Below are 20,526 nucleotides of genomic sequence, written 5' to 3'. Positions count from 1 at the left end.
AGGGGGATGCAGGGGTCTGAGGGGATCCAGGGGGGTCTGGGGGAATCTGGGGGATGCAGGGGTCTGGGGGGATTCTGGGGGTATCAGGGGGATCCAGGGGGATGCAGGGGGATGCAGGGGGATGCAGGGGGATCCAGGGGTCTCAGGGGATCTGGGGGAATCTGGGGGTCTGGGGGAATCTGGGAGTCAGGGGGGATGCAGGGGTCTGAGGGGATCTGGGGGAATCTGGGAGTCGGGGGGGGATCCAGGGGGTATCAGGGGGATCCAGGGGTAAGGGGGGATCTGGGGTTCTGGGGGGTATCTGGGTGTAAGGGGGGATCCAGGAGGGTCTGGGGGAATCCGGGGGATGCAGGGGTCTGAGGGGATCCAGGGGGATGCAGGGGTCTGGGGGGATCCAGGGGGTATCAGGGGGATCCAGGGGGGTGCAGGGGTCTGAGGGGATCCAGGAGGGTCTGGGGGAATCTGGGGGATGCAGGGGTCTGAGGGGATCCAGGGGGATGCAGGGGTCTGAGGGGATCCAGGGGGATGCAGGGGTCTGGGGGGATCCAGGGGGATGCAGGGGTCTGGGGGGATCCAGGGGCGAGGGGGGATCTGGGGTTCTGGGGGGGATCTGGGTGTAAGGGGGGATCCAGGTATAAGGGAGGGATCCAGGGGTCTGGGGCGATCTGAGGGTCTGGGGGGGATCCAGCAATGAGGGGGGGCTCTGGGGGTTTGGGGGTTCAGGATTTGGGGTTTCTGGGGTCCCTGCCCACGCTGACGCCGGGGGGGCAGCACTGGGGGCTCTGGGGGTTTGGGGGTTCAGGATTTGGGGTTTTGGGGGTCCCTGCCCACGCTGACGCCAGGGGGGACAGCACCAGGGGGTTTGGGGGTTCAGGATTTGGGGTTTTTGGGGTCCCTGCCCACGCTGACGCCGGGGGGGCAGTGCCAGGGGCTCTGGGGGGTTCTGGGTTGGGTTTTTGGGGTCCCTGCCCACGCTGACGCCGGGGGGGCAACACTGGGGGCTCTGGGGGGTTCTGGGTTGGGTTTTTGGGGTCCCTGCCCACGCTGACGCCGGGGGGGCAGCACTGGGGGCTCTGGGGGGTTCTGGGTTGGGTTTTTGGGGGTCCCTGCCCACGCTGACGCCGGGGGGGCAGCACTGGGGGCTCTGGGGGGTTCTGGGTTGGGTTTTTGGGGTCCCTGCCCACGCTGACGCCGGGGGGGCAGCGCCGGGGGCGCAGCAGTTCTGTTTCCTGCTGTCGACGCGGGCCGGGGGCCTCGGCATCAACCTGGCGACGGCCGACACCGTCGTCATCTTCGACTCCGACTGGAACCCCCACAACGACATCCAGGTCTGGCACCGCCCGGGGCACTGCCCTCTGTCACCTGTCCACTGTCACCCACCTGCCACCTGCCCTCTGTCACCTGTCCCATGTCACCCACCTGCCACCTGCCCTCTGTCACCTGTCCGGTGTCACCCACCTGTCACCTGTGCAGTGTCACCTGCCCACTGTCACCTGCCCCGTGTCACCCACCTGTCACCTGCCCACTGTCACCTGTCCAGTGTCATCTGCCCACTGTCACCCACCTGTCACCTGCCCACTGTCACCTGTCCAGTGTCACCTGTCCGGTGTCACCCACCTGTCACCTGCCCACTGTCACCTGTCCAGTGTCACCTGTCCGGTGTCACCCACCTGTCACCTGCCCAGTGTCACCTGCCCACTGTCACCTGTCCAGTGTCACCCACCTGTCACCTGCCCACTGTCACCTGCCCACTGTCACCTGCCCAGTGTCACCTGCCCACTGTCACCTGTCCAGTGTCACCCACCTGCCACCTGCCCTCTGTCACCTGTCCACTGTCACCTGTCCACTGTCACCTGTCCAGTGTCACCCCGTGTCACCTGTCCAGTGTCACCTGTCCATCTGGGCCCACCACATCAACCAGGCTGTCCCCACATGTCACCTGGGTTGTCCCTGACCCATCCCCATGTCCTCCTCGGCGTTCAGCCGTGCCCACCACATTGACCAGGGTGTCCCAACATGTCACCTGGGGTGTCCCTGACCTGTCTTTGGGGTGTCCCTCACCTGTCCCTGTCCCCCCCAGGCGTTCAACCGCGCCCACCGCATCGGGCAGGGTGTCCCCACATGTCACCTGGGGTGTCCCCACATGTCACCTGGCCTGTCCCTCTCCCCCCTGACCTGTCCCTGTCCCCCCCAGGCGTTCAACCACGCACACCACATTGACCAGGGTGTCCCCACGTGTCACCTGGGGTGTCCCTGACCTGTCTTTGGGGTGTCCCTCACCTGCCCCTGTCTCCCCCCAGGCGTTCAGCCGTGCCCACCACATCAGGCAGGGTGTCCCCACGTGTCACCTGGGTTGTCCCTCTCCCCCCTGACCTGCCCCTGTCCCCCCCAGGCGTTCAGCCGCGCCCACCGCATCGGGCAGGCCAACAAGGTGATGATTTACCCGGTTTGTGACGCGGGCCTCGGTGGAGGAGCGGATCACGCAGGTGGCCAAGCGCAAGATGATGCTGACGCACCTGGTGGTGCGCCCGGGGCTGGGCTCCAAGGCCGGCTCCATGTCCAAGCAGGAGCTCGACGACATCCTCAAGTTCGGCACCGAGGAGCTCTTCAAGGACGAGAACGAGGGTCAGCAACGGGGGGGGGGAACTGGGGGAGGAGGGAGAGGGGGTGGGAGGCTGTGAGGGAGCGTGTGGGGCCGTGCTGGGCCCTGAGGGACCGGACTGGGCTGTGCGGGGTTGTGTCGGGCCGTGTTGGGGTGTGCTGGGCCATGTTGAGCCATGACAGGTTGTGTTGGGCCATGTTGGGCCATGTTGAGCCATGACAGGCTGTGTTGAGCCATGTTGGGCCATGTTGAGCCATGACAGGCTGTGTTGGGCCATGTTGGGCCATGTTGAGCCATGACAGGCTGTGTTGAGCCATGTTGGGGCATGTGGGGTTATCCTGTGCTGTGTTGGGCCGTGACAGGCTGTGTTGGGCCATGTTGGATTGTCCTGGGCCATGTTGAGCCATGACAGGCTGTGTTGGGCCATGTTGGATTGTCCTGGGCCATGTTGGGCCATGACAGGCTGTGTTGGGCCATGTTGAGCCATGACAGGCTGTGTTGGACCATGTTGGATTGTCCTGGGCTGTGTTGGGCCACGATGGGCCATGACAGGCTATGTTGGGCCATGACAGGCTGTGTTGGACCATGTTGAGCCATGACAGGCTGTGTTGGGCCATGTTGGGTTGTCCTGGGCCATGTTGGGCCATGTTGAGCCATGACAGGCTGTGTTGGACCATGTGGGGCCATGACAGGCTGTGTTGGACCATGTGGGGCCATGACAGGCTGTGTTGGACCATGTGGGGCCATGACAGGCTGTGTTGGACCATGTTGAGCCATGACAGGCTGTGCTGGGCCATGTTGGGCCGTGTTGGGTTGTCCTGGGCTGTGTTGGGCCATGTTGGACCATGTCGAGCCATGACAGGCTGTGTTGGGCTTGTCCTGTGTTGGATTGTCCTGGGCTGTGTTGGGCCATGACAGGCTCTGTGGGACTGTACTGGGCCACATTGGGCCGTGTTGGAGTGTGTTGGGCCGTGTTGGAGCATGTTGGGCCGTGTTGTTCACATGTCAGGCGGTGTCACGTTCATGTCACTCCCGTGTCACTCCCATGTCACTCCCATGTCATTCCCAGGGGAGAACAAGGAGGAGGACAGCGTGTCACTCCCGTGTCACTCCCGTGTCACTCCCGTGTCACTCCCATGCCACTCCAGGTGAGAACAAGGAGGAGGACAGCAGCGTCATCCACTACGACAACGAGGCCATCGCCCGCCTGCTCGACCGCAACCAGGACGCGACGGACGACGCCGACGTGCAGAACATGAACGAGTACCTGAGCTCCTTCAAGGTGGCCCAGTACGTCGTCAGGGAGGAGGACAAGGTGACAGCGGGGACACCGCGGGGGGGGACACCGCGGGGGGGACAGGGGACACCACGGGAGGGACAGGGGACACCATGGGGAGGGACAGGGGACACCACGGGGAGGGACAGGGGACACCATGGGGAGGGACAGGGGACACCACGGGGAGGGACAGGGGACACCATGGGGAGGGACAGGGGACACCATGGGGAGGGACAGGGGACACCGCGGGGGGGACAGGGGACACCACGGGAGGGACAGGGGACAGTGGGGATGGACAGGGGACACCACGGGAGGGATGGGGGACACCATGGGGAGGGACAGGGGACACCGCGGGGAGGGACAGGGGACACCGCGGGGGGGACAGGGGACACCACAGGGAGGGACAGGGGACACCATGGGGAGGGACAGGGGACACCACGGGAGGGACAGGGGACACCACGGGAGGGATGGGGGACACCACGGGGAGGGACAGGGGACACTGGGGATGGACAGGGGACAGTGGGGATGGACAGGGGACACCACGGGAGGGATGGGGGACACCACGGGGATGGACAGGGGACACTGGGGATGGACAGGGGACACCACGGGGGGGACGGGGGACACCACAGGGATGGACAGGGGACACCACGGGAGGGACAGGGGACACCATGGGGAGGGACAGGGGACACTGGGGATGGACAGGGGACACCACGGGGGGGACGGGGGACACCACAGGGATGGACAGGGGACACCACGGGAGGGACAGGGGACACCACGGGAGGGACAGGGGACACCATGGGGAGGGACAGGGGACACCACGGGAGGGATGGGGGACACCATGGGGAGGGACAGGGGACACCACAGGGATGGACAGGGGACACCATGGGGAGGGACAGGGGACACCACGGGGAGGGACAGGGGACACCATGGGGAGGGACAGGGGACACCACAGGGAGGGACAGGGGACACCACAGGGATGGACAGGGGACACCACAGGGATGGACAGGGGACACCATGGGGAGGGACAGGGGACACCACAGGGATGGACAGGGGACACCATGGGGAGGGACAGGGGACACCACGGGAGGGACAGGGGACACCACAGGGATGGACAGGGGACACCATGGGGAGGGACAGGGGACAGCGGGGATGGACAGGGGACAGTGGGGATGGACAGGGGACAGCAGGGATGGACAGGGGACAGTGGGGATGGACAGGGGACAGTGGGGATGGACAGGGGACAGTGGGGATGAGGGAGATGAGGAGGAGGATGGAGTTGAGGGGCCAGTGAGGGTGAAGGAGATGGTGGGAAGAGTGATGTGGGTGATGGAGCCGGGGGGGGATGGTGAGGGCAGTGGAGATGGGGGTGATGGAAGTGATGAAGATGATGGAGATAAAGGTGATGGGGATGATGGAGGTGATGGGGATGATGGAGGTGATGGGGATGATGGAGGTGATGGGGATGATGGAGATTATGGGGATGATGGAGGTGATGGGGATGATGGAGGTGATGGAGATTATGGGGATGATGGAGGTGATGGGGATGATGGAGGTGATGGAGATTATGGGGATGTTGGAGGTGATGGAGGTGATGAGGATGGGGATGATGGTGATGATGAAGGCAATGGGGATGATGGAGGTGATGGAGATGAAGGCAATGGGGATGATGGAGGCGATGCAGACAATGACAGTGGGGACCAGCTCTGGGGACCCCCAGTCGGTGCTGCTGGAGCCAGTGGGGATCCCCCAGGCCCACGAGGACCCCCCAGGCCTTTGGGGACCCCCCCAGGCCCTTGAGGACCCCCCACGCTCTTGGGGACCCCCCAGGCCCTTGGGGACCCCTGGGGTGCCCCGGGCGGGCGCTGATGGGGCCGGTGGGGACCCCCCCAGGCCTTTGGGGACCCCCCAGGCCCACAAGGAACCCCCAGGCCCCTGGGGACCCCCGGGGTGCCCTGGGCAGGTGCTGACGGGGCCAGTGGGGACCCCCCAGGCCCTTGGGGACCCCCGGGGTGCCCTGGGCAGGTGCTGACGGGGCCGTGTCCGGGCAGATCGAGGAGATCGAGCGGGAGATCATCAAGCAGGAGGAGAACGTGGACCCCGACTACTGGGAGAAGCTGCTGCGCCACCACTACGAGCAGCAGCAGGAGGACCTGGCCCGCAACCTGGGCAAGGGCAAGCGCGTCAGGAAGCAGGTCAACTACAACGATGCTGCCCAGGAGGACCAAGGTGGGCACTGGGAAGCACTGGGAGACATTGGGACACACTGGGAGGGACTGGGACACACTGGGAGGGACTGGGACACACTGAGAAGGCACTGGGAGGGACTGGTGCAGAACCTGGGCAAGGGCAAGCGTGTCCGAAAGCAGGTCAACTACAATGACAATGCCCAGGAGGGCCAAGGTGGGCACTGGGAGGGACTGGGAGGGGACTGGGACACACTGGGAAGGCACTGGGAGGGACTGGTGCAGAACCTGGGCAAGGGCAAGCGCGTCAGGAAGCAGGTCAACTACAATGACAATGCCCAGGAGGACCAAGGTGGGCACTGGGAGGGCACTGGGGGGGCACTGGGAGTTACTGGGAAGGCACTGGGAGGGACTGGGAGACATTGGGAAGGCACTGGGAGGGACTGGTGCAGAACCTGGCAAGGGCAAGCGCGTCAGGAAGCAGGTCAACTACAATGACAATGCCCAGGAGGACCAAGGTGGGCATTGGGAAGGTACTGGGAAGGCACTGGGAGGGCACTGGGATGGACGTGGAGACATTGAGACACACTGAGAGGGCACTGGGAGGGACTGGGAGACATTGGGACAGACTGGGAGGGCACTGGAAGGGGCTGGTGCAGAGCCTGGGCAAGGACAAGCGCGTCCAAAAGCAGGTCAACTACAACGACACCGCCCAGGAGGACCAAGGTGGGCACTGGGAGGGACTGGGAGTTACTGGGAAGCACTGGGGGGATACTGGGAGGCACTGGGGGTGCTGTGTGCCCAATGCTGACGGTGCCCCCCAGACAACCAGTCCGAGTACTCGGTGGGCTCCGAGGAGGAGGACGAGGACTTCGATGAGCGGGCCGGAGGGTGAGTGGCCCTTGTGTCCCCTCTGTGTCCCCCCTGTGTTCCCCCCGTGTCCCCCCCTGTCCCCTCATGTCCCCTCATGTCCCCCGTGCCCCCCTGTGCCCCCCATGCATCCCCTCATGTCCCCTCAGTGTCCCCACAGGTCTCTGTGTCCCCTCTGTGTCCCCCCCCATGTCCCCTCTGTCTTGCCCGTGTCCCCTCACTTCCCCTGTGTCCCCCAATGTCCCTTCTGTGTCCCCCCAGTGTCCCCTCTGTGTCCCCCCCATGTCCCCCCATGTCCCTTTGTGTCCCCTCTGTCCCCTCATGTCCCTTCTGTCCTTTCATGTCCCCTCTGTCCCCCTGTGTCCCCTCACATCCCCCCATGTCCCCTTTGTGTCCCCCCCATCTCCTCGTGTCCCCCCCTGTCCCCTCGTGCCACCCTGGGTGTCCCCCACCCCTGAAGGGAGGGCTCTGGGGTGACACTGGGGGAACTGGGGGGGTCTGGGTGGCACAGTGGGGTGATGATTTAGGGGGCTCTGAGCAGGGGGGGGGGTCAGGAATGCCCCAAAAGGGGGGGTCAGGGTGCCCCAGGAGGGTGTCGGGGTTCCCCAGGGGGGAGCTCAGGGTGCCTGGGGGGCTCAGGGTGCCCTGGGGAGGGTCTGGATGGCCCCAGTGAGGGGGTTTGGGTGCCCTGGAGGGGTTCTGGGTGCCCTGGGGAGAATTTGGGGTGCCCTGGGGAGGTCAGGGTGCCCCAGGGAGGGTTTGGGGTGCCCTGGGGAGGTCAGGCTGCCTCAGGGGAGAATTTGGGGTGCCCTGGGGAGGTCAGGGTACCCCAGGGTGGGGGTTTTGGGGTGCCCTTGGAGGGGTCAGAGTGACCTGGGGGATATTTTGGGTGCCCTTGGAGGGGTCAGGGTGCCTTGAGGGGGGTCAGGGTTGTGGGAGGGGGGGGTCAGGGTGCCCGGGGGGGGGTGTTGGGGTGCCAGGGGTGGGTGCTGACCCCCCCTCCCCCCCCCAGGCCGCCGTCAGTCCAAGCGGCAGCTCCGGAACGAGAAGGACAAGCCCCTCCCCCCACTGCTGGCCCGGGTGGGCGGGAACATCGAGGTGAGGGACCCCCGGGTGGGAGGATGGGGGTGCCCAGATCCCTGTGCCCCCCTGAGCCCCCCCTCTGCCCCCCTGACCCCCCCCGTGCCCCCCTGTGCCCCCTCAGGTGCTGGGGTTCAACACCCATCAGCACAAGGTGTTCCTGATGCGCTGGGGGACAGGGTGTGGGTGTGCCCAGATACCTGTGCCCCCCTGACCCCCCCTGTGCCCCCCTGACACCCCCTCTGCCCCCCTGACCCCCCCCGTGCCCCCCTGTGCTCCCCCAGGTGCTGGGGTTCAACACTTGGCAGCACAAGGTGTTCCTGATGAGCTGGGGGACAGGGTGTGGCTGTACCCAGATACCTGTGCCCCCCTGACCCCCCCCGTGCCCCCCTGACACCCCCTCTGCCCCCCTGACCCTCCCCGTGCCCCCCTGTGCCCCCCCAGGTGCTGGGGTTCAACACCCGGCAGCACAAGGCGTTCCTGAACACTGTGATGTTCTGGGGGACAGGGTGTGGCTGTGCCCAGATACCTGTGCCCCCCTGACCCCCCCTGTGCCCCCCCTGACCCCCCCGTGCCCCCCCAGGTTTTGGGGTTCAACACAAGGCAGAGGAAGGCCTTCCTGAACGCCGTCATGTGCTGGGGGACGGGGTGTGGGTGTGCCCAGATATCTGTGCCCCCCTGTGCTCCCCTGACCCCCCCGTGCCCCCTGAGCCCCCCCATGCCCCCCTGTGCCCCCCAGGTGCTGGAGTTCAATACCTGGCAGCACAAGGTGTTCCTGATGAGCTGGGGGACAGGGTGGGGGTCTGCCCAGATACCTGTGCCCCCCTGACCCCCCTGACCCCCCCGTGCCCCCCCCAGGTTTTGGGGTTCAACACGAGGCAGAGGAAGGCCTTCCTGAACGCCGTCATGCGCTGGGGGACGGGGTGTGGGTGTGCCCAGATACCTGTGCCCCCCCTGACCCCCTGTGCCCCCCCTGGCCCCCCTGTGCCCCCCAGGTTTTGGGGTTCAACACGAGGCAGAGGAAGGCCTTCCTGAACGCCGTCATGCGCTGGGGGATGCCCCCCCAGGACGCCTTCACCTCCCAGTGGCTCGTGCGGGACCTGCGCGGCAAAACCGAGAAGGAGTTCAAGTGGGTGGCACCGGGGGGGCACCGGGGCGGGGGGGACACTGGGGGGCACTGGGGATTGGGGGTGGCACCGGGGGGGCACCGGGGCGGGGGGGACACTGGGGGGCACTGGGGATTGGGGGTGGCACCAGGGGGGGGCACTGGGGCAGGGGGGGCATCGGGGACACCGGAGGGGCACAAGGCATTGGGGGTGGCATCAGGGATGGAGGTGGCATTGGGGGTGGGTGGTGGCATTTGGGATTGGGGGTGGCATTGGGGATAGGAGATGGCATCGGGGATGGAGGTGGCATTGGGGATTGGGGGTGGCATTGGGGGTGGGTGGTGGCATCAAGGATTGGGGGTGGCATTGGGGATAGGAGATGGCATCAAGGATGGAGGTGGCATTAGGGGTGGGGGCTGGCATTTGGGATTGGGGATGGCATCAGGGATTGGGGGTGGCATCGGGGATTGGGGGTGGCATCGGGGATTGGGGGTGGCATCAGGAATTGGGGGCAGCATTGGGGGTGGGTGGTGGCATCAGGGATTGGGGGGTGGCATTGGGGATAGGAGATGGCATCGGGGATGGGGGTGGCATTGGAGGTGGGGGCTGGCATTTGGGATTGGGGGTGGCATCAGGGATTGGGGGTGGCATCGGGGATTGGGGGCAGCACTGGGGGTGGGTGGTGGCATCAGGGATTGGGGGTGGCATCAGGGATTGGGGGTGGCATCAAGGACAGGTGGTGGCACTGGAGATGGGTGGTGACATCAGGAATGGGTGGTGACATCAGGGACCGGTGGTGACATCAGGGACAGGTGGTGGCACTGGAGATGGGTGGTGACATCAGGAATGGGCGGTGGCATCAGGGACCAGCAGTGGCATCAAGGACAGGTGGCACTGGGGACCACTGGTGTCCCGCTGTCCCCCCGTGTCCCCCCTGTGCCACATGATGAGCCCTTACTCAGCCGAGCGCCGTCGGGGTTCCCGTCGGGGTTCCCGTCGGGGTTCCTGGGGGCCGGACGAGCCCGTGTCCCCCTCAACCCGACACAGAGTCACCCCCGGGGTGTCCCCACTGTCCCCCCGGGGGGCCGGGGCTGGCCCGGGGGACGCCAGAGCGGTGGCAGGACCCCCCCGCTGGGACCGGCACAGCCGGGACGGGCGCGGTGACGAGGGGAAGGGCTGATGGCGCGGGGACGGCGGGGACACCGGGGACGGCGGGGACACCGGGGACAGTGGGGACAGCAGGGACTTTGCGACAGCGGGGATATCAGGGACACTGGGGACAACAGGGACACTGGGGAGATCAGGGACACTGGGGACAGCAGGGACATCAGGGATATCAGGGACATCAGGGACACTGGGGACAACAGGGACACTGGGGACAGCAGGGACACAGGGGAGATCAGGGACATCAGGGATATCAGGGACACTGGGGACAGCAGGGACAGCGGGGACAGCGGGGACAGGAGGGACACTGGGGATATTGGGGACAGCAGGGACATCAGGGATATCAGGGACATTGGGGACAGCAGGGACATTGGGGATACCGGGGACAGCAGGGACACTGGGGACATCAGGGACACTGGGGACATCAGGGACATCGGGGACAGTGGGGACAAGGTCCCTGGAGATGGGGACAAGGAACTCCGGGGACAAGGACCTTGGGGACAGGATCTGTGGGGACAGGGACCATGGGGCTGAGATCTGTGGGGCCAAGGACCTCGGGACCGGGATCTATGGGGCCAAGGACCCTGGGGATGACCAAGGACCCTGGGGCTGAGATCTCTGGGGCCAAGGACCTCGGGGCCGGGATCTATGGGGACAAGGACCCTGGGGATGAGATCTATGGGGCCAAGGACCCTGGGGATGACCACGGACCCTGGGGCTGAGATCTCTGGGGCCAAGGACCTCGGGGCTGGGATCTATGGGACCAGGGCCCACGGGGCTGAGCTCTGTGGGGCCAAGGACCTTGGGGGCCTTGGGGCTGAGATCTGTGGGGCCAGGGACCCTGGGGACAGGATCTGTGGGGCCAGGACCCCTGGGGCTGAGCTCTGTGGGGCCAGGGACCTCGGGGCCGGGATCTATGGGGCCAGGACCCCCGGGCTGAGCCCTGTGGGGACAGGGACCTCGGGGCCAGGATCTATGGGGCCAGGGCCCCCGGGGCTGAGCCCTGTGGGGACAGGGACCTCGGGGCCGGGATCTATGGGGCCAGGGCCCCCGGGGCTGGGCCCTGTGGGGCCGTGCGGGCCGTGGGGGGTGGGTGGCCGTGGCAGTGCCCCCCCCGTGCCCCCCAGGGCCTACGTGTCCCTGTTCATGCGCCACCTGTGCGAGCCGGGCGCCGACGGCTCCGAGACCTTCGCCGACGGCGTCCCCCGAGAGGGGCTCTCGCGGCAGCAGGTCCTGACCCGCATCGGAGTCATGTCCCTCGTCAAGAAAAAGGTACCCACCCCCCCGGGGACACGCCTGGGGGGGCACCTGGGCACCTGGGGGGGCACCTGAGCATCTGGGAACCCCCTGAATGACTGGGGACACACCTGAGCATCTGGGGACACACCTGGGCACCTGGGGACACACCTGGGGACACTCTGAGCATCTGGGGACACACCTGGGGACACCCTGAACACCTGGGGCCACCTTGAATAACTGGGGACACTCTGAATAACTGGGGACACACCTGGGGACACCCTGAGCACCTGGGGGCCATGTGGGGACACCCTGAGCATCTGGGGACACCCTGAGCACCTGGGGACACACCTGGGGACACACCTGAGCACCTGGGGACCCCCTGAATAACTGGGGACACACCTGGGGATACACCTGAGCATCTGGGGACACACCTGGGGACTCCCTGAATGACTGGGGACACACCTGGGGACACCCTGAACACCTGGGGACACCCTGAATAACTGGGGACACACCTGGGGACATCCTGAGCACCTGGGGACACCCTGAACACCTGGGGACACACCTGGGGACACCCTGAGCATCTGGGGGCCACGTGGGGCCACACCTGGGGACCCCCTGAATAACGGGGGACATACCTGGGGACACACCTGGGGAACCCCCTGAGCACCTGGGGACCCCCTGAATAACGGGGGACACACCTGGGGACACACCTGGGGAACCCCCTCGGACACCTGGGGACACATCTGGGGACTCCCTGAACACTTGGGTGCCCCGTGTGTCCCTGTGAGGGTTTTTGGGGTCCCTGTGAGGGTTTTGGGGTCCCTGTGTTGTTTTCGGGGTCCCTAAGAGGGTTTTGGGGTCCCTGTGGTTCCTGTGGTTCCCTGTGTTGTTTCTGGGGTTCCTGAGAGGGTTTTTGGGGTCCCTGTGGTTCCCTGTGTTGGTTTTTGGGGTCCCTGAGAGGGTTTTGGCCCCCCAGGTGCAGGAGTTCGAGCACATCAATGGCTGCTGGTCCCTGTGAGGGTTTTGGGGTCCCTGTGGTTCCTATGGTTCCCTGTGTTGGTTTTGGGGTCCCTGTGTTGATTTTGGGGGTCCCTGTGGTTCCTGTGGTTCCCTGTGTTGATTTTGGGGGTCCCTGTGGTTCCTGTGGTTCCCTGTGAGGGTTTTGGGGTCCCTGTGAGGGTTTTGGGGTCCCTGAGAGGGTTTTGGCCCCCCAGGTGCAGGAGTTCGAGCACATCAACGGCCGCTGGTCCCTGTGAGGGTTTTGGGGTCCCTGTATTGGTTCTGGGGTCCCTGTGAGGGTTTTTGGGGTCCCTGAGAGGGTTTTGGCCCCCCAGGTGCAGGAGTTCGAGCACATCAACGGCCGCTGGTCCCTGCCCGAGCTGGCCCCGGAGCCCAGCGCCGACTCCAAGCGCTCGTCCCGCGCCTCCTCCCCCGCCAAGACCGGCCCCCCCAGCCCCGAGCAGAGCGGCCCCCCCAGCCCCGGACCCCCCACACCCGGTACGGGGGGGACACGGCCACAGGGGGGACGGGGATGGGGGCAGGGGGACAGGATGGGGGCTGGGGGACAGGATGGGGACATGGGGACAGGATGGGGGCATGGGGACAGGATGGGGACAGGGATGGGGGCAGGGATGGGGACATGGGGACAGGGATGGGGGCAGGGAGACAGTGATGGGGACAGGGATGGGGACAGGGGGACAGGATGGGGGCTGGGGGACAATGTGGGGACAGGGGGACAGGGATGGGGACAGGGGGACAGGGATGGGGACATGGGGACAGGATGGGGACAGGGGGACAGGGATGGGGACAGGGGGACAGGGATGGGGACAGGGGGACAGGATGGGGGCAGGGGAAGAGGGATGGGGACAGGGGGACAGGGATGGGGACAGGGGGACAGGGATGGGGACAGGGGAAGAGGGATGGGGACAGGGGGACAGGGATGGGGACAGGGGGACAGGATGGGGGCTGGGGGACAATGTGGGGACAGGGGGACAGGGATGGGGACAGGGGGACAGGGATGGGGACATGGGGACAGGATGGGGACAGGGGGACAGGGATGGGGACAGGGGGACAGGATGGGGGCAGGGGAAGAGGGATGGGGACAGGGGGACAGGGATGGGGACAGGGGGACAGTGTGGGGACAGGGGGATGGGATGGGGACAGGGGGACATGGGGGACAGGACGGGGACTTGGGGTCAGGACGGGGCTGGGGACACGGGGGAGGACACGGGGCAGGGACACAGGACACGGGGGGATCCATATGGGGGCAAGGGGGACACGGGGTGATGAGGGACAGGAGCAGGGCACTGGGGACACCCCTGTCCCAGTGTCCCAATGTCCCCTGTCCCCTGTCCCCTGTCCCAGCCACGCCGGCGCCCAGCGAGCGTGGGGACGGGCCGGGGCCACCCCCGGACAGGGACGACGGGGACACCCGGGACGAGAAGGAGCCCAAGGGCCCCGAGAAGATGGAGACGGACGTGAGTGACAGGGCTGGCCCTCCTGTCCCCAGCCCTGGCCCTCCTGTCCCCAACCCTGTCCGTTCTGTCCCCAGCCTTGTCCCCAGCGCTGTCCTGTCTGTCCCCAGTCCTGTCCCTTCTGTCCCCAGCCTTGTCCCTTCTGTCCCCATCCTTGTCCCTTCTGTCCCCAGCCCTGTCCCTTCTGTCCCCAACCTTGTCCCTTCTGTCCCCAGCCTTGTCCTTTCTGTCCCCAGCCTTGTCCTTTCTGTCCCCAGCCCTGTCCTCTCTCCTCAGCCTTGTCCTTTCTGTCCCCAGCCTTGTCCCCAACACTGTCCTCTGTCCCCAGCTCTGTCCTCGCTTTCCCCATCCTTGTCCCCCAACTTTGTCCCCCCTGTCCCAACCCTGTCCCCAATAATGTCCTCCCTTTTTCTGTCCCCAGCCATGTTTCTCTTGTCCCCACTCCTGTCTCCCAACCCCATCCCTGTCCCCACCCCTGTCCCCTCTGTCCTCGTCCCCTCCCTCCCCGTCCCTGTCCCCTCCCCACCGTTGTCACTGCTCAGGGGTGGCGGGGGGGGGGGGACACTGGAGGTGACATGCCATGGGTGACCCCCCTGGGTGTCCCCACAGCCCCCTGTCCCCTCTGTCCTTGTCCCCACTCCTGTCTCCCAACCCCATCCCTGTCCCCACCCCTGTCCCCTCTGTCCTCGTCCCCTCCCTCCCCACCGTTGTCACCGCTCGGGGGTGGCAGGGGGGGACACTGGAGGTGACATGCCATGGGTGACCCCCCTGTGTGTCCCCACAGCCCCCCGTGCCCGAGGTGCCCCCGTCCCCGGGCGATGGCAGCGAGGCCGAGGGGCCCAGGAAGGGGGAGGAGGAGGAGGGGCCCGGCCACAGAGACCCCGAGGCCGAAGGGCCCCCGGCCCGTGAGGAGAGACCAGGTGAGACCCCCCCCAGGGGGACCCCATTGGCCACGGGACCCCCCAGCTCCCCTGGGGGACCCCCAACTCCCCTGAGGGACCCCCAAAACCCCAGGGACCCAAAAATCCCAATGTCCAAGTGCCCCCCAACTCCCCTGGGGGACCCCCAAATCCCAAGGGACCCCAAAATTCCAGGGGTACCCCCGTGCCCCCCCAGATCCCCTGGGGGACCCCCAAATCCCAAGGGACTCCATTGTCCAGGTGCCCCTCAACTCCCCTGAGGGACCCCCAGATCCCTGAGGGACCCCCAGATCCCTGGGGGACCCCCAAATCCCTGGGGGACCCCAAATCCCAAAGGACCCCATTGTCCAGATGCCCCTCAACTCCCCTGAGGGACCCCCAAATCCCGGGGGGAACCCCAAATCCCAGGGGACCCCCAAATCCCAGGGGTATCCCATTGTCCAGATGCCGCCCAGCTCCCCTGGGGGACACTCAAATCTTGGGAGACCCCCAAATCCCAGGGGACCCCCAAATCCCCCAGGAGGACCCCATTGTCCAGGTGCCCCCCCAGCTCCCCTGAGGGACCCCCAGATCCCTGGGGGACCCCCAAATCCCCGGGGACCCCAAACCCCCCAGGGGGACCCCATTGACCAGGTGCCCCCCCAGCTCCCCTGAGGGACCCCCGGATCCTGGGAGACCCCCAAATCCCCGGGGACCCCAAATCCCAGGGGGACCCCATTGGCCAGGTGCCCCCCCAGCTCTCCTGAGGGACCCCCAATCCCTGGGGACCCCAACCCCCCCAGGGGGACGCCATTGTCCAGATGCCTCCCCAACTCCCCTGGGGGACCCCAAATCCCAGGGGAACCCAAATCCCAGGAGGACCCCATTGTCCAGGTGCCCCCCCAGGTCCCCTGGGGGGCCCCCAACTCCTCTGGGGACCCCCCACATCCCCGGAGACCCCCATATCCGAGCCCCCCCCTGTCCCCCCACCAGGCACCGAGGCCGAGAAGGGTCCCGGGGCCGAGAAGGGCGACGAGAAACCCCCCGAGGAGGAGCCCAAGGAGCGACCGGGGGACCCCGACCCCAAAAGAGGTACTGGGGGGGGCGGGGCTTGACTGGAGGGGGGGTGTGGCCTAACCCAGAGAGGGCGGGGCTTAACCCAAAAAAAACCTCCCCTAAAAAAAATCTCCCCGAAAAAGATCCACCCAAAAAGATGCATCCAAAAGATCCATCCAAAAACACCTCCCCAAGAAGATCCCCCAAGAAATTCCCTCAAGAAGATCCTCAAGGAGATGCCCCAAGAAATTCCCTCAAGGAGATCCCCAAGAAGATCCCTCAAGAAGATCCCTCAAGAAGATCCCCCAAGAAGATCCCTAAGAAATTCCCTCAAGAAGATCCTTCAAGAAGATTCTCAAGAAGATCCCCCAAGAAGAACCCCCAAGAAGATCCCCCAAGAACACCCCCAAAGAAGATCCCCCAAAAAATCCCCCAAGAAGATCCCCAAGAAATTCCCTCAAGGAGATCCCCCAGGAGATCCCCAAGAAGATCCTCAAGGAGATCCCCCAAGAAGACCCCCCAAGAAGATCCCTCAAGAACACCCCCAAAGAAGATCCCCCAAAAAATCCCCCAAGAAGATCCCCCAAGAAGATCCCCAAGAAATTCCCTCAAGAAGATCCCCCAAGAACACCCCCAAAGAAGATCCCCCCAAAAATCCCCCAGAAGACCCCCCCAAAACTCTCAATTCTTGATTTCTCCCCGTTCTCCCGAACCCTCCGGACGGGACCCTCCTGGTCCAAATGTTTTCCTGCTGCTTGGGGGAGGTTTGGGGGGGTTTGAAGGTGGCTCTGAGACCCCCCCCCCCCCAACGTGTGTGTCCCCCCGCAGAGGAGGTGAAGGCCGAGAAGGAGCCCAGGCTGGACGCTCGGGCCAACGGCCGGCGGGACGAGCGCGCCGAGAAACCGCGGTTCATGTTCAACATCGCCGACGGCGGCTTCACCGGTCAGGGGGGCTGGGGGCACTGGGGGGGCTTCACGGGGCACTGGGGGGGCTTCACTGGTCAGGGGGCACTGGGGGGGCTTCATGGGGCACTGGGGGGCACTGGGGGGGCTTCACTGGTCAGGGGGGGCACTGGGGGGCACTGGGGGACTTCATGGGGCACTGGGGGGGCTTCACTGGTCAGGGGGGCACTGGGGGGCACTGGGGGGGCTTCACGGGGCACTGAGGGGCACTGGGGGGGGCTTCACCAGTCGGGGGGGCACTGGGGGCTTCACAGGTCAGGGGGGGCACTGGGGGGCACTGGGGGACTTCACGGGGCACTGGGGGGCTTCACTGGTCAGAGGGGGGCACTGGGGGGCACTGGAGGGGCTTCACAGGTCGGGGGGGCACTGGGGGGGGGGCTTCACTGGTCGGGGGAGACCTGGGGGGCTTCATGGGTCAGTGGGGGGCCTGGGAGGACACTGGGGGGCTTCACAGGGCACTGGGGGGTCTTCACGGGTCAGTGGGCGGGACCTGGGGGGCTTCATAGGTCGGGGGGGGGCTTCACAGTTCAATGGGGAGCACTGGGGGGCCCTGGGGGGCTTCAGGGGTCAGTGGGTGGGACCTGGGGGGCCCTGGGGGGCTTCAGGGGTCAGTGGGTGAGTGGGGGGCACCGTGGGGGTCCCGAGGGGGGTCTCACTGCCCTTTTTCCCCCCTCCCCCAGAGCTGCACACGCTGTGGCAGAACGAGGAGCGCGCCGCCATCTCCTCGGGGAAGCTCAACGAGATCTGGCACCGGCGCCACGACTATTGGCTGCTGGCCGGCATCGTCCTGTATCCCTCCGGAATGCCAGGGGCACCCCGGGGGGGCAGGGGGGTGGGGGGGACGGGGGGGGGACAGGGGGACACAGGGACGGGGTGGCACGGGGACAGGGTGGCACGGTGACAGGGTGACACGGTGACAGGGTGGCACAGTGGCACAGTGACAGGGTGGCACAGTGACAGGGTGGCACAGTGGCACAGTGACAGGGTGGCACAGTGGCACAGTGACAGGGTGACACAGTGATTGAGTGACTGGGTGACACAGTGACAGGGTGGCACAGTGACAGGGTGGCACAGTGACACAGTGACAGGGTGGCACAGTGACAGGGTGACACGGTGACAGGGTGGCACAGTGACACAGTGACAGGGTGGTACAGTGACAGGGTGGCACAGTGACAGGGTGGCACAGTGACACAGTGACAGGGTGGCACAGTGACAGGGTGACACAGTGACAGGGTGGCACAGTGACAGGGTGACACAGTGACACAGTGACAGGGTGGCACAGTGACAGGGTGGCACAGTGACAGTGACAGGGTGGCACAGTGACAGGGTGGCACAGTGACAGGGTGGCACAGTGATTGAGTGACTGGGTGACACAGTGACAGGGTGGCACAGTGATTGAGTGACTGGGTGACACAGTGACAGGGTGACACAGTGACACAGTGACAGGGTGGCACAGTGACACAGTGACAGGGTGACACGGTGACAGGGTGGCACAGTGATTGAGTGACTGGGTGACACAGTGACAGGGTGACACAGTGATTGAGTGACAGGGTGGCACAGTGACAGGGTGGCACAGTGACAGGGTGACACAGTGACAGGGTGGCACAGTGACAGGGTGGCACAGTGACACAGTGACAGGGTGACAGGGTGACAGGGTGCCAATCCTTAGCACAGCCACGTCTCTGTGTGCTGGGTGAGGGGGCAAGGGGGATGTTGGGGACAGGGTGACAAGGTGACAGGTTGCCATGGTGACCCGGTGAGGCGGTGCCAGTCCTTAGCACAGCCACGTCTCCGTGTGCTGGATATGGGGGTGAGGGGGACGGGGTGCCAGGGTGCCAGGTTGCCAGGGTGACACAGTGACAGGTTGCCAGGGTGCCAGGTTGCCGTGGTGACCCGGTGAGGCGGTGCCAGTCCTTAGCGCGCAGCCACGGCTACGCCCGCTGGACGGACATCCAGAACGACGGCGCCTTCGGGGTCATCAACGAGCCCTTCAAGGGCGAAGCCTCCAAAGGGAACTTCCTGGAGATGAAGAACAAGTTCCTCGCACGCCGCTTCAAGGTGAGGGGGGCACGGGGGGGCACGAGGGGGGCACGGGGCTGGCACGAGGGGGGCACGTGCACGGGGGGCTTGTGGGAGGGTTGGGCTCTTGCACGGGGGGTCTTGCACGAGGGTCTGGGCACAACGGGCTCCTGCACGAGTGTCCGGGAAGGGCGGGAAGGAGGTGGTGGGTGCCCGGACTCGCCCGGGACCTCCGAGGGCTGGGTGAGGTCAGAGGTGGGTGCTTGGGCACACCTGAGTGCTCCAGGTGTTGGGTGACACCAGGGGTGGACATCTGGGTCCTCCAGGCGTTGGGTGACACCGGGGCTGGACATCTGGGTCCTGCAGGTGTTGGGTGAGATCAGAGGTGGGTGCTGGGAGACCCCTGAGTCCTGCAGGTGTTGGGTGACACCAGGGGTGGACATCTGGGTCCTCCAGGTGTTGGGTGAGGTCAGAGGTGGATGTTTGGACACACCTGAGTCCTCCAGGTGTTGGGTGACACCAGGGGTGGACACCTGGGTCCTGCAGGTCTTGGGTGACAGCAGGGTTTGACACCTGGACACTCCTGAGTCCTGCAGGTGTTGGGTGAGGTCAGAGGTGGTGCTGGGGCACCCCTGAGTCCTGCAGGTGTTGGGTGACACCAGGGTTGGACACCTGGACACACCTGAGTTCTCCAGGTGTTGGATGAGATCACAGAGGGGTTGCTCAGACACACCTGAGTCCTGCAGGTGTTGAGTGAGATCATAGGTGGGTGCTCAAACATCCCTGAGTCCTGCAGACTTTGTGTGACACCAGGGTTGGACACTTGAGTCCTGCAGGTGTTGGGTGAGGTCAGAGGTGGGTGCTCGGACACCCCTGAGTCCTGCGGGCGTTGGGTGACACCAGGGTTGGACACCTGAGTTTTGCAGGTGTTGGATGACACCGGGGGTGGACACCTGGACACTCCTGAGTCCTGCAGGTGTTGGGTGAGATCATAGGTGGGTGCTTGGGCACACCTGAGTCCTGCAGGTGTTGGGTGAGGTCAGAGGTGGTGCTGGGACACCCTTGAGTCCTCCAGGTGTTGGGCGACACCAGGGTTGGACACCTGGACACACCTGAGTCCTGCAAGTGTTGGGTGACACTGGGGCTGGACACCTGCAGGTGTTGGATGAGATCAGGGGTGGGTGCTCAGACACACCTGAGTCCTGCAGGCGTTGGGTGACACCAGGGTTTGACACCTGGACACCCCTGAGTCCTGCAGGTGTTGGATGAGATCAGAGGTGGATGTTTGGACACCCCTGAGTCCTGCAGGTGTTGGATGAGATCAGGGGTGGATGTTTGGACACCCCTGAGTCCTGCAGGTGTTGGGTGAGGTCAGAGGTGGTGCTGGGACACCCCTGAGTCCTGCAGGTGTTGGATGAGGTCAGAGGTGGTGCTGGGACACCCCTGAGTCCTGCAGGTGTTGGATGAGGTCAGAGGTGGTGCTGGGACACCCCTGAGTCCTGCCGGCTTTAGCTGACACCAAGGCTGGACACCCGAGTCCCTCAGGCACACAGTGAGGTCCCGACCGTGTCCCTCCCCACCCCTCACCCCCCACCC

General features: G+C 65.5%; 1 protein-coding gene across 1 annotated transcript in view; it reads left to right on the top strand.

Annotated features, from left to right (window-relative positions):
- LOC127464808 (chromodomain-helicase-DNA-binding protein 3-like) overlaps positions 1-19,177 on the top strand; it is a 62,591-nt gene extending 43,414 nt beyond the window's left edge. The window contains 17 exon segments of the mRNA XM_051775272.1: positions 1,204-1,328; positions 2,393-2,443; positions 2,445-2,625; positions 3,751-3,917; positions 5,927-6,104; positions 6,886-6,943; positions 7,936-8,029; positions 9,007-9,140; positions 11,409-11,553; positions 12,855-13,017; positions 13,885-13,997; positions 14,779-14,914; positions 15,887-15,985; positions 16,778-16,891; positions 17,592-17,700; positions 18,837-18,969; positions 19,121-19,177. Of these exon segments, the coding sequence (XP_051631232.1) occupies positions 1,204-1,328; positions 2,393-2,443; positions 2,445-2,625; positions 3,751-3,917; positions 5,927-6,104; positions 6,886-6,943; positions 7,936-8,029; positions 9,007-9,140; positions 11,409-11,553; positions 12,855-13,017; positions 13,885-13,997; positions 14,779-14,914; positions 15,887-15,985; positions 16,778-16,891; positions 17,592-17,700; positions 18,837-18,969; positions 19,121-19,177 (2,057 nt within the window).
- The last annotated feature ends 1,349 nt before the right edge of the window (positions 19,178-20,526 follow it).

This window comes from Manacus candei, unplaced genomic scaffold (genome assembly GCF_025592945.1).
Source record: "Manacus candei isolate 608988 ecotype Guabito, Panama unplaced genomic scaffold, ASM2559294v1 h1tg000275l, whole genome shotgun sequence".
In the NCBI taxonomy this organism is placed as follows: Eukaryota; Metazoa; Chordata; class Aves; order Passeriformes; family Pipridae; genus Manacus; species Manacus candei.
This window is presented reverse-complemented; position numbering and strand designations above follow the sequence as displayed.